General features: G+C 37.3%; 1 protein-coding gene across 8 annotated transcripts in view; it reads right to left on the reverse strand.

Moving 5' to 3' along the window:
• Positions 1-654: 654 nt before the first annotated feature.
• KCNT2 (potassium sodium-activated channel subfamily T member 2) overlaps positions 655-14,059 on the reverse strand; it is a 296,063-nt gene continuing 282,658 nt past the window's right edge. For all 8 annotated transcript variants that reach the window (XM_048861563.2, XM_048861559.2, XM_048861560.2 and 5 more), the window contains 2 exons: positions 7,214-7,298; positions 655-3,774 (listed from right to left, as the gene is read on the reverse strand). In XM_048861563.2, coding sequence (XP_048717520.2) covers positions 3,663-3,774; positions 7,214-7,298 — 197 coding nt within the window. In that variant the 3' untranslated portion in view covers positions 655-3,662. The remainder of the gene's footprint in view (positions 3,775-7,213; positions 7,299-14,059) is intronic.

Here is a 14,059-nt window from a genome sequence, read left to right on the forward strand (position 1 = left end):
CTGAGCAGACTTGTAGTCTCTAAAGTTTTGTACTGTTTTGTTTTTTTAGTACAGTTATGTAATAAAAAAACTACATTTGTAAATTTCACTTTCACGATAAAGAGATTGCACTAAAGTACTTGTATGAGGGGAATTGAAAAATATTATTTCTTTTGTTCATCATTTTACAGTGCAAATATTTGTAATAAAAATAATATAAAGTGAGCACTGTACACTTTGTATTCTGTGTTGTAATTGAAGTCAATATATTTGAAAATGTAGAAAAACATCCGAAAAGATTTAATAAATTTCAATTGACATTCTATTGTTTAACAGTGAAGAAGGGCCCCTTTCATTTAATCTACTTAGTTTGCATTTTATTCTCCGGTATCTTCTAGTTGCATTTTCTTTGCATTGAATATTTTGCTTCTCACTTATAATAAGCCTTGTGAAAGTGACATTTGTTTTTTATTATTATTTGTGTTAGCATATCTCAGAGAAGATTTTTAATACTTGGAAGAGGTAACTTTATTGGTCTTTTTTTCCAGTAAATGCCTTATACCTGTCTGATCCACTCTACCTTTCTTTTCCAGTAAATGCCTTATACCTCTCTAATTCACTATACCATTCTTTAATACATTCCTCTAGCAAATGGAAAAAGGAGAATTGTGTCCCTTGTGTGATAAGCGATTTATTACATACTCTGTATTCAAATGTTCCCTGGTAGTTACCTTCAGAGTAGCTATTACATGGTGTGACCTTTAATTCCATGTCAAAGTGAAATGTTCACTTTTGTTTGTTTGTGGATTTAAAACTACAGTCAGATCTTGTCTTTCAAATTGTAACCATCTTATGAATTTGAATTAATAAAATAGGTTATATTCCATCTATTGCTACTAAGCATAGGATTCTTCCTACATGGCAGAGCAAAATAAAAGTGATTTTAGAAATCCTTCCCCTCTTTCTTCTGTTGCTGTTGTAACAATTATTCACCTAACAGATGAGATTTGTTCCGAAATACTTCCTCTATTGAGTCAGACAATGCTTTTATCATACACTGCATGTGAAAAAGTACATAGATTAGCAAACAAATATTTTGAAAACCATTTGACTTGCACCAATTCCATGATTATAAACAGCAGTGTAAAAAGTATTCCATTTGCAGTGTGCACAGAAGAAATTTTAAGTATGAAGCAGCTCCCCTACTCCCTTCAATTATAATGATTTTTTTCTGATAGAATTCATCCTTCGGGCATATGTATGCAAGAAACAAATCAAAAACTGACTCATTTTGTACTCTAATCAGGGTTATTAAAACTTGTTGGAAAGCCAACAGAGATTTGGATATGTTGAACTGCAGAAAAAAAGGAACTTATATTCTGTTTCCCAGATCATCTTCATAGATAGATTCATAGATTCATAGATATTTAGGCCAGAAGGGACCATTATGATCATCTAGTCTGACCTCCTGCACAATGCAGGCCACAGAATTTCACCCACCACTCCTAAAAAAGACCTCACACCTATATCTGTGCTTTGAAGTCCTCAAATTGTAGTTTGAAGACCTCAAGGAGCAGAGAATCCTCCAGCAAGTGACCCGTGCCCCATGCTACAGAGGAAGGCGAAAAACCTCCAGGGCCTTCCAATCTGCCCTGGAGGAAAATTCTTGCTATATTACACTTAAGAAAATAAAGTAAGGATTTCAGTTTTAAGATGTACATACTTTGCTGAATTTAGCTAGTACTATCAGAAAAGAGAATGCTGCTCAAAATATGTTGTGGTATAATAGGAGCTGACTTAATATAATGAGTTTATTTAACCAAGAAGTCAATTCATAGAACGTAAAAAAAGAAGAGATTTGGGTGGAAAGGAGGAGCTGGAAAAATGATGGGGATAGTAACTGGCTCCCTGTCATTCAGCAGGTGAATGTGACACTAAAGTTGACAGCATTACATACAGTAAATTACATTCACATCCATGAATGGCTCATTGAGCAATTTTGGCATTTTTATTTTTCAGGACACATACAACCATATAGCTGCTGTTCCAAATATAGAAAATATAATGTAAACAAGTAGTTAAATGTTCTTGCAGACTATTTAATAACTTCTGTACATGTAGGGTTATCAAGGAGTTCAAAGAACAATCAGCATTGCCACTCAATCATATGGCTAGTCTGAAGAATTCTCTTGTAAATTTTATATGGATTATTACAAGTGGGACTTCTTTTGCAAATACCTAGACTGTTTATTGTTCATGCACAATCTTCCCTTTATTAGAGAGGTGGAGGAGCAAGCATGCAATGTTGGAAGACCATATGCAAGACCCTGTGTATTCCATAGTAACACAACTTGTGGGGCAAGTACCCTGCATTCTCTGCAGACTGGAGATTATGAAGCAGCTACAGTCAACTGATACAATTTTGAGGGATTTTCTTGTATTAAATATGAAATGAAACTATGTATTTAGTCCAGTGTCCCATCTGAGTTCCTCAGATATTGCATTGTCTCAAATGCTCTTTAATTTTCAAGCTGCATAATTTTATATTGAAAATTCACAACTGGATCTTAAGGGGAAACTGGAGGAGGTGGCAATTGGATACTAGAGTGGACATTTGGGGCTCTTTCATCTGCATAGATATAGGAGGCATTTAGGGTCTGAGATGTTCATTAGCCAGATACGAAAGTGATATGCCCTTCATTTAATTCTTGATATTTCAAGTTAACAACCCATTGAGATGAATGTGGCCATTTGCACCTCAGCTATCGTTCAGATATGTCTGGATAGCCAGGCAGACAGGCAGCATTTATCAGTTGGTACTTCAGCTAGAAGATTTTCTTCACAATCATGAGGGAATAACACTATTCCTGTTTTTAGGGAAGGGTTCTGACACCCATTACTTTTTCAGAACTTCCTCCATTTTGAACTCTGTGTGTGTGTGGTTCTGTAAAACCAAAACATCCGTGTGTACCTGCCAGGATTTATCCCTTGGAAATCCCTTAGAATAGACCTTGTAGGGTTCACTTAGTATGCCCTCTGCAAACTGATCTCTGTCTGAACTCAGCAGAACTAATAATCAAATACATTCTAAAGGGCCATATTGGGCCTATAAAATTGGTCTGTTCTAATATAAGTGGGGAAAGAGACAAACTTGAAAATAATTTAATGGACTTTGATTCTCGTACATGATCTTGATGGGGGCATTTGAGAGCTACCCTAATAGGAATATTTACTACTACTAAAATATGCCTCTGTATGTGTACCAGTGTCTGTGCAGGTGTGTTGTATGTTTTGCACATTGATATTCTTTCAAGTTACGGGTCAGAGGCTTAGTGATTCACTCTCTGTTAGTGAAACATAACATTTAGAAGCAGCAATTAAATTCATTCTGATGGAATTTGTTCCGATTAGATTGTTAAAATGTAATCTAGCTTTTCATAATCACTCCATTAATGTGTGACACAGTTCCATTTCCAAAATTACTGGAATAGGCTACAGAATAGCAATCACTTTCATTAGAGTACATGTTTTCCCAAACTTGAATTCTTGCCCACTTACAGGTAGCATTCTCTCTGGTCCAAGAAGATCTGAACAAAATATAAACATTCCATTTTGATTAGATTTCAAAGCAGTTACTAGACACAATATAAAAATGGTCTCTTATCATTGAGCAGAATAATATATCAAAGTTGTGTTTCTTCCCTGGCGTCTTGCCCAACAGTATTGCAGAAGCTATTTTTTTGGCTGGTTGCGGTATTTGGAACATATGCCAATGGATCGGGTCGGATCAAGTAACTGTAAAAAGAAAAAAGCAGTTATAAAAGCTTGATGTAAATTAGGATAAAATGCATTTGCATGCTTCCCTAGCATGTTATTGCACAGATTGCAGTACAGCTTAAAGCGATCTCTTGCACTTGAAAGTCTTACTAAACTGGAAACTTCAGTCTTGTTTCTCATTACTTCATAGAACTGAGATCACATAGCATATTTGTAATTACCTTTATATGTTTCTTCCACATTCTGTACTGTAGTTTGGAAACTTGTATGTTTTCATAAAGTGATGGAGAAAAATGTTACTATCACTGAAGTTAGTGTAACCTTCCTACAATGTTACTTATTGAGTATCATTAAGACCTGATTATATCCCTATAAATTTGGGTCACACAGTAAAATTCTCGTTTCATTAATTAAACATACCAGGAAGTGACTTTATGACTTAAACTTGAGGTCAAAGCACAGAGGGATTTTAATCAGGAATTAAACTTCATCCAGTGAATACACTTGAAGACGGATGCACAATTTTAGATTTATCATTCCATTAAGGCATATTAATACTAGATTTGCAGGAGATCAAAGGATTCAAATCCATTGTGAGCAAGAGGAAGGTTCAAAATGTGAAATTAATAGGATAAGAAACTGGATCACCAGTTCACAATCAAGATCAGTGGTATCCAAAAAGTAGCATTTATCTATTTGTTGGCTTTTGAGTGGCCTATTGTATGTAAAGTGAGTTTGTGGTCTCGTAGGGGACAAAAGAAACACCACAATTAAACACCATGCTAAATTATTAGCAACCTCAGCAGGAACCAAGGATTAAGGGACTGATCTCAGCTAAATCCATGGAGAGATTCAAAATGACTTCACTGGCAGATAGACTGGAACTTAGTTGTCGGCTGAACTGCTTTCTCTGCAGGGATGAGGTACAATGAGGCAATGCAGAAAATTTATGTTATCACAGATCACCCTATATCTGTTTGTTTGGTAAATAACCACAGGTGATCAGTCTTCAGGGCTGTCAATCAGTACCTTTCATGAGTCTATAGTCATATGGACAAGCAAATAGATTACATTAATCTCTACTGTTTCTAATTCAGCCTAAACACAACATGCTAAATCCCTTCAAGTGAATAAAGATTTGGACCCAAACTTTATATGGCTGATGTGATTACAGTTGTAATGTGTGTTTCAGATTAAACAAGACTCCAGTTTTAATACTGGAAGAATAATTTGCATATTAAATAAATGTATGAAGGCAAAAATGTTACATTTGTCCCCCTGTAATGTACCCACTGATGCAATTATGAAGGTTTTTGTTCAGGTTATTAACTATTCACAAAAAGAATACATTAAACAAAAATTTTTTTTATAGTTTCTCTAAAAGGAAATTAACTTAGACTTGCATTTGTGACTTCTGCAGCTACTTTAACAACAAACAATGATTTTAGCATACCTTTGTCCATGATATACTTGTAGTCTGAAGTGCCTGACACTGTAGACAATTATTTTTTGACCAAAATTAGGCTCCTAAATATTTAGGTACCTGATTCTTCAAAAGTGAAGAGCACCTGTCAGCTCCCATTGAGTTCCATTTATACTAAGGTTTATATCATTCAAATTCTTCTATTAGGGTGGTGAGGGCTGTATCTGAGTATCCAAAAGTACATTAAGTGTGTGGCATATGCTGTTTGTTTGTTCTTTCCCTCTTCCTATGGGGATACTGCTTGGAGACTTATTTTTATTATATTCTATCTACACTATGCTGTATGTTAGCAAAGCCAAGCTCAAAGAAGTGCACATTACTCTGAGTGAAATCCGTAAAATTTGTGGTGTTTGTTTCTACAGTCCGGTAGAATCAGTTTCCAGGAGAGCTGTCTCTTACAGAGGCAAGTTTCATCCTACAAATGGACGGTGCCAGAGGAGTTAGCTGGTAACTATAGTCCTTGTCTCAGAGCCTGATTTTCCCTATGAGCAGTAGCCTGCATTTGAGTAGATGTGCCAACATGTTTTGTCCTAATTTTGTTTGAGGCCGGATGGCTTCATTTCCGGGTAGGTAGCAGTGCTGGCCTATTTAGACTATCTGAGCTTTAGGGATTCAGCTTCAGGCATGGCATCTTTTTCTGTATCTCAGATGGTGTGTCATGTTGTATATGTTTAGAAAGTAAGTGATAGACAGATTATATTTTAAAAAAAATCAATGTTATGGCCAAAATAAAAAGCCTGTTAGTCAAATTTATAGTTTTGTTGAGATGTTAGCAAATAGTAGGTGTGTGCATTAAAGTTATTACATTTTACCTGAATATCTCTTCAGACACCTGTAGTTATGTGTGTAGTGACTCATGGCCACATACAGATGCAACAGTCGTCAGTGGAAATTGAAGAGCACTCTGGCCCTTATCCAGCAAAGCACATGCTTAACTTTAAAGATGTGAGTAGTCCCATTAAAGTAAAGGACATAGTGGGGCTGGAGTGTTTCGTCTCCAGCCGGATCAAACCCCAGCATCACAAGGTTGAATTCTCAAGAGTTCCATCCAGGCTGGAAAAGCTTATGCATTTCTCTTAGCATTACAATGTTCATGCTTTTGGTTCTCTCCAAAATGAGGAAGTACAGACACAGGCAACAATTAAGTAGCCTGAACCTGTTTGAATGTCAAAATTGTTGACGTGAGTTTGGGGAAAAGGTCCACTTTCATTCTCATAACACTTAGCGAAATGATTATGTGAAATGTGTTTGGTTCTTGTCAGTTTGTGGCACAATAACATCTCTCTCTTAACTAAGCAATTTGTGAGAAGTTGAAGACAGGAGTGGATTGTAGAAACAAAAAAATGTTATTTAAATTTAGATAGAGATATTTTAAAGCTACCATCCAGTGTCATGGCTTTTTTATTATTCTGAAAAGTGTCAAAATGGGCAGGTGCTGGAATGCTGAAATTTTTGATAACCAAGTAAAAATAAAAGTATTTGAAGAGATGCCTAAAAGACTTAGGATCATGTAACTGGTATCTTAATGTATTTAATAGTCACTTCTTCCTTTTAGGGCCTATGCCATAAGCCCATTTACTTCAGTGGGCTTTGGATCAGGCCCTAAAAATCATTAAAGAAAATGATCTTTGAATGTCTTCGAAAGCTTGACTTTACAATGCTTTTTATTGATGCTCGATGACTAACGAATCATGAGCAAGAAACAAGAGTGAGAATGTAATATAGTATGAAGGTATCTGACACTTCAATTTAGAGGGAAGGAAGAGGGTTATTTAAAGAAGAAAAAACCTTAAAAATAATCTTGTGTAAATTAATGGATGATTTCATGTATAGTTTTTTTGGATGTGCATGGAAATGATTCCTCATGAGAGGAAAATAAAAGCAATAAAGTGCAAAAGATAAAAGAAATGAATTCTAGCATGAAAGTGAAAATGAGACACTTTGTGGATCTTATGATTTATGTCATCAACTTACACAACATCATTCAGCTCTAGTCTTGTATCTGGAGAAGGATTGATTAGGATGTAAGAGACGGTGTTTTGATGATCATTCATTTCATCTAGAGGACAAAAAATATACAGGATTTATTAGATTATTTACAAGGAAATGGTAAGAATTATAGCTTTTGCAAAATCAACCTTAACAAATTATGTTCTGTCCATATAGCTGTCAAAAGGGAACTATCAGGCTTGTTTCACAAAGTGACCGCATATATAAGTGCAGCAGCTTTTTTAACTGGAAAATCTACTTTCAAATTGCTTTTATTGGAAATATTTGACGGAAACTCATTATTTTTCCTAAGAAATTATCAAAATAAAGTACCAATATCTATTTTTGAGAAGAACTGCAGCAGAATACACTGAAGACTGTTACAGTTAGTGACCTCTGCTACCACAGAAGTAGCCAAGCTATTTGTATGTCCATTATTGTAGCAATTTCAATTTTTAAGAGCAACACAGAAATATTATCAGACCACCCAAACACCCACAACCAGGGGATATCACAATCAAACCTGGAAGATTAATCCCCTTACTGCTAACAAATGTAATTCTCTATCATCAATTGCTTTGGAAATGCTTTTATTTAATTTATCGCTTGTGAGTAAGCTGAATGGGAAAGTCCTTTGAGGGAACATCTATATATAATATCTTCCTCTTGCCAACATGTAATTGGCTGTATCATCACGTCACATTGGACAACTGAAACATTTTCTATATTTACATATAAATATACACCACACTTTGAAGGATCCCAAAGTACAAATGATTTCTATATTGCATGACTGAATTGCAGCCTCCACTGGCACGCATGCTGGCTACCAACCAGAATTTTGAACAACAGTGTGGGAAGGAATACTCCCCCCCAATAGATATTGCAGTTAATGCTCACACTTTCAAAAAAAAAAAAAAAAGTGTCATGAGCTCCTTAGCATCCATGTAGAATAAAGGACTTTTAAGGTCTCAAAAGACCCACATAGAATGAAATACATAGCACAGGATGAATGGCTACATGGAGTCTACTAGGATTTGAGCCTGAAATTCTAGATAATTGGTGCTGAGTCGAATAATTCAAGTCCCATTTAGCCTTCAGTAGTCAAGCGGACTTCAATGCAAGACCCCCTAGTTATGCTTCTCATGCCCCTAAGGATTAGACTTCTAATGCCAAGTCACTGAGGACCTCTATCCAGACAAACAGTTAAGTATGTGCCTAAATCCCACTAACTTCAAGGAGACTTGAAGGTGTGACTAAGTGTTTTGCTGAATCCAGAGTCTAACTGATTTGCAGCACTGTGTACAAATGAATGCTTGTCAAGAATTAGGACTGGTAGATAGTTTGGGAACAAAGTCAAGCCTTCAAGGACTGTCTCAAATAAGAAATAAACACCTTATTTAATAATGGCAAGATCAAACTTGAGTAAAACAGATGTGTGCTTTGCTTTGGGCATTAATCCATTGGCTACCAGGGAGGTGCAAAGGCTGGGAGTTACATTCAACTCTCCGCTACACCTGAATAGTGGTGGAAGCTAGAAATGTGGTCGTCTAACTTCAATTGATAAAATTATGCTTGCCCCTCACAATCAAAGATATGGCCACAGTGCTCCACACACATTACTTTGATGTGGAAACTGAGGCGCTATGATGCCACAGTGGTGAATACTGTATAAACACCTACTATGATCCCACTTAAATAGTTCCACCAAGTTGAAAAAATACAATATTTTCTAATGGAATCATAAAGACAGGAAATATCTCTGGAATTGGTAAAACATTTCAGACCAGTGGAACTTGTTAAGGACGCTCAGTGTTCCTAGAGCTGACAACTAAAGACATAGCACACACAAAGATACACCATACATCAACTGCTTCTGATTAGGAACACTGCAGCCAATCTTCTAGGTGGAACAGGCACATGACAACTTCTCGCACCATCATTCAGAGAACTGGGTTAACTCTCCATTACTCGATACAATTCAAGGTCCTGACTAGGGCCATTGTACAAATTAGAAGTTACAGAACCAGCTGAAAATAACTTCCACTTCATTTGCCTCCCAAGTCCTGAGAGCAGGATTCTGTTTCTTCAGAGCTTTAACACTTAAATCAATGACTTAGGTTCCATATAGCAAATTCAGGTGCCTGAACATCACTGTTTGTAACTGCAGAATATCTTACCATCTCTTAAGATTATTTTGATTTGAAATGTATTTATTCTCATTGTAAATGTTGGTAAAAACATATTCTTTAGCTGGTTTCAGATCTGAAATTTTTTAATATTAAAGTAGGATAAATGAACTTAGCCGGAGATGAGAAATATCTGGATGAGAAATATTGTTTCTCTGAATGTGAAATGTTAGAATGCAGACAGTGGTACAAGCTGACTGCTGGCTGTGGAAATGACCAGCGTTTTAAATGATTTCCCCTCTATTTTCTACATTTGCCACTCTCAAGACAGTTCTTTATACAACATAATTTTCTGTTTAATGAAAGTGTCTTTCTTGTAGCATATGCATACGTTACTTGACAGGAAGCAGGGACATATGCTGCCAATTAGTTAAAAAATAGTTGGCTTGATTGGTGAATGCTAATATAAGTAGGAGTCAGAGGTTTTTTGCTCATTATTTTTTAGTCATTTCTTATAATACCCCGTCACAAATGATGACTGTGACAGTGGAGCTTGGAACATGTTCTATCCAAAAAGCCCATCTCCCCCCCCCCCCCCCCCCAATTGTCACACACTGCCCTCTGGTATCTGTTAGATTGCTGTCTCTAGTTTTGTTTGATTTTAGTACCTATCCAAAATAGCATTCCAAATGAAACAAGTTTGTATTTACAAGATACGTAGATAAGGAATGTTTGCTCTGTGCTGAGTTCACTCTTGTTTGTTTTAAAGGGAAAATTTCACATTCTGAAAGAATACATGTACTTTTATGAATGATAATTATCAGAGACACCCTGGTTCTGGGTAGGTTTTATATTCAGATTCCCAAAGTCGCTGCTAATGTAATATATATATATATATATAGTACTCTGTGAGTTGGTTGATTCTCATATGTGTCACTAAATGTGGTGGAAAGAAAAGGAGGACTTGTGGCACCTTAGAGACTAACAAATTTATTTGAGCATAAGCTTTCATGAGCTACAGCTCACTTCATCGGATGTGGTGGGTAGACCAGCATGATTTCTCTGTGGGTTATCCACACACAGTTTTTATACCACTATAACTCTATATATTTGGAAAACAATATAAGTAGTGATACAAACTCCTAGTGTGAATGCAGTTACTAGTATAAAGATGCTGGTGCTTGTATCAGTTGAAATTTAGGGTCTTAAATTATTGGAGGATTTTCAGTGTTGTTGTAGCCATGTTGGTCCCAGGGTATGAGAGAGGAATGGTGGGTGAGGTAATAGCTTTTATAAGACTAACTTCTTGTTGGTGAGAGAGTGAGAAGTTGAAGATGATATCTGTGTAAGTTTGTCTCTTTCACCAACAGAAGTTGGTCCAATAAAATACATTACCTCACCCACCTTGTGTCTCTAATATGGGAGGATGTTGTTTGAGTCCTACTTGTAGATCCTTGTTCCCTGGATTAGTAGAAAATGAATGCTTAAAGAGGCAGGAGTCTTGGCTTCCTCAGGCTGTTTGAATGAACAGGGCTACAAAAGGGTTCCTATCCATTTCTTAGTGGGCAGCAAAATGTCTTGTTAGAGGGATAATTCTGGGGTGTGGTGGGGAGAGAGAAAGGATGGATCTTCAGGACTTAAAGGCCGAGAACTTTATGTGGAATTGGAGTGATGAAGCAACCAGTATAGTAAGATTTGGCATCTCAGTTTTGCAGATGGATAAATACATAGAACAGTAATGTTTTGTGCAGCATGAGACCATTAATGGGGTTGCCAAAAGAGAGGTTCTCTTTATAACAAAATACAGACATTTGTCTGAAAAAATATTGTAATGGAAATTTCTAAATTAGAAATGGCTCAAATAGATGTAATTAGCTGAAGAGGAGTGTGCTTACCTATCAAACCTTTTCCATTCTGTAGTTTCACATATTGTCTTCCTCAATTTGAATATTGAAATGAACATTAATGTTGGCTTTCAACTGCGATTTTAAAGAAAACCAAATTTCAGAAAAAGAAAATAAAAAAAGTAAAGGCAAGTATCCACCATATGCAGATTTTTCCTTTGGCTTGCATAAGAATGTGAGTCGAGATTATAGCAATATAATTTTCTGCTTTAACTCCCTGTCATGGATGAAAAGTTGGTGGGTTCTTCCTTTCTTTTTTAAATTCTCAGAAAATATATTTGAGCCTGATTCTTCCCTCAGATAAACTTGTGTGACTCCAATTAAGTCAATGGAAAGTGTGGATAATTATCCAGGGATCAAACTGGGGACATTTATTATTTGTATTACAGCAGCAGTGAAAGACTCAAGCTAAAACTGTGGCCCCATTGGGCTAGGTGCTGTATAAACACATAGTATGAGACAGCCCCTGCCCCAAAGAATTTACAATGTAATTAGATAAGACCAAGAGAGTCAGAGAAAGGAAATATTATTCACATGTTATAGATAGTGAACTGATGCATGAGATTAAGTGAGAGAGAGGTGTACAGTAACCAACAGCTGTGGAAGATCTAGTCTGTAGTTCTATGACAGTCTCCAGCCAGCCTGCAGATTATCTCACCTACTTATCTTCAAGGGTAGTTATGCTTTTTGTTTCTCCTATGTTATCAGTATAATCCCTATCAGTTTCTTCCATTTTTGCTCATACTCTTCCTTCTTTTAGGATACTTCCTGACACATTTTGTGGTTAATATTTGTTAAAATATCCATAACATCAGTTTTTACATTTTGTGGTTAAGATTACCAACATATATATAACAGCAGCTGAAGGTTACTGCTGGGTAAAAGTCCACTCTTTAAGATGGAGTTTTCTTAACTGAAGAGCATTATGAAAGTCTTGCTTAGAATCTTTCTGGGCCTATTTTAAGCTTCAACATTAGTTCCCAGACCCCCTTCATTCCTGCATGCATCTTCTGATACTGTTAACGAGTGACCTTTGTTCACGAACACTAGACACTGTGTAACAGAGTCAACACCCACTTATGGCAGCCCTGCAAGCAGTCCCCTACGAAAGTTTCCCTCTTTTCAGAGCTTTCTCAATCAAAATTTCAAAACAACAATTCTCTCGTTCAGCAACATCCATCCTTGGGTCTGAATTTATTAAAATAAAGTCATTCCCAAAATAAAGTGCTCAAATCCTCATCAAGCCCCTAGTCCCAGTCTGTCCCGCTGGAGATCTCCCAGGCCCTCCCTGCCTAAAACCTTTTCCATAAAACCTACTCCAGGTTCCCTCTGGAGCCTACTCACTCCCCACAGCCATTGCTTACCTTGGGAAACCTCTGCTGCAATCGCACTCTACTCTGGTGTGTGTAGGTAGGTAGTTCCCTCAGCTTCCTGCTGCTCTTTATAGGGGAATCAGCTTCTCTGTACAAAGCTGGTTCTACTAATTAAATCCCACACCACATCCCAGATGTGGAAGGCAGGGCTAAATGGATGGGACTGTCCAGCTCCAGGCCTCTGATTCTTAAAAGGGCAGGGCCCTCCATTTAATTTTATTTATTGACAAGAATTAAATCAACTACTCACTTTCAAAGGATTGTGTTTTTTTTAAATGATAAGGAATCTGTTGAAGTTTCCCCTACTAGAAAGAAATCTAACTAGCAAACAAGTGCCAAATCATGCCACCCAGGGGGAAAATCTGAGGAAGGGTTGTGGGGATTGCACAGGGTACACTGGGCCTTAAATTGGGTTCCAGAGCTACCTTGTGCCTGGATTCTGTCCAGAACTGAGAGATTTTAGCACTTGCATTCCAGAGGGACCATATGAATTACAGGCTGACAATGAATGCTGAGAAGAGAAGTGGCTTATATGACCTCTCCTACCCAAGAACAGAGTGAGCTTATGGGGGAACAGGTTGTGGATCTAAATTACCTTTGAGAAGGATCCATGTAGAGAGGCAGCTGGAGAGAAAATGGACTCATGAAAAGGGGAGGTTTTTGTTTTTGGTTACGGTGGGTTTTTTTTAACTGCTGGTCGATCAGATGTGAGAGTGGAACCCCATGAGCAAGCAGAGGACAAACCCTGGACAAGGAGGTAGAGAAGGGCTTAGATAATGGAACCAGGCTCTCACTTCCTTTTCTCAAGGCCCAAGGCTGGGTTTTCCAGCAGCGAGTGGGAAGAAGTGCCTCTCCTTTCTTCTGGATTGAAGGTCCAAAAACATACATATCATTGGGAGAAAGAGGGGGTGATGAAGTGGTCTGGACTCTGACTGGACTCTTGGTTTTGTTTTGAACTTTCATTATGACAGAAGATGAGATGTTTTGGTTTAGTGGAAGGACTAAACCATTTATAGTGAGGGCAAAAATGAGGCAGAGGCCCCATTTGCACAAAGCAAGGTAAGATCTCCATTATAGGGATGAAATCTTGGAAAGGTTCTCCTTGTGAAGTTTCCTCCCAGGGCCTCTGTTGGGTGCCAGGGTTTATTTTGGGAACACACTAGAAGCCAAGAGCCATCTGTACAAAGACCCTGTGCTTCCACAGCAACTGTGCTGTCTATTGAACCTCATGCTGGCTCTAGTAACTCCTTCCATCCATTGCTGCCCCTGGAAACTCTAATTACTGACTTTTTATTAAAGTAACAGAGTGGTTGAAATTATACAACTTATTTTCTTACCAGTTGGGCTTCCACAGTACACGAGCGCTCTGTGCCAAAGTTAATGCAGTAGAGGTATCACTGATTGTCAGAAGTATTCCTGTCTTTG

The sequence above is a fragment of the Caretta caretta genome, chromosome 8 (genome assembly GCF_965140235.1).
Source record: "Caretta caretta isolate rCarCar2 chromosome 8, rCarCar1.hap1, whole genome shotgun sequence".
Taxonomy (NCBI): domain Eukaryota; kingdom Metazoa; phylum Chordata; order Testudines; family Cheloniidae; genus Caretta; species Caretta caretta.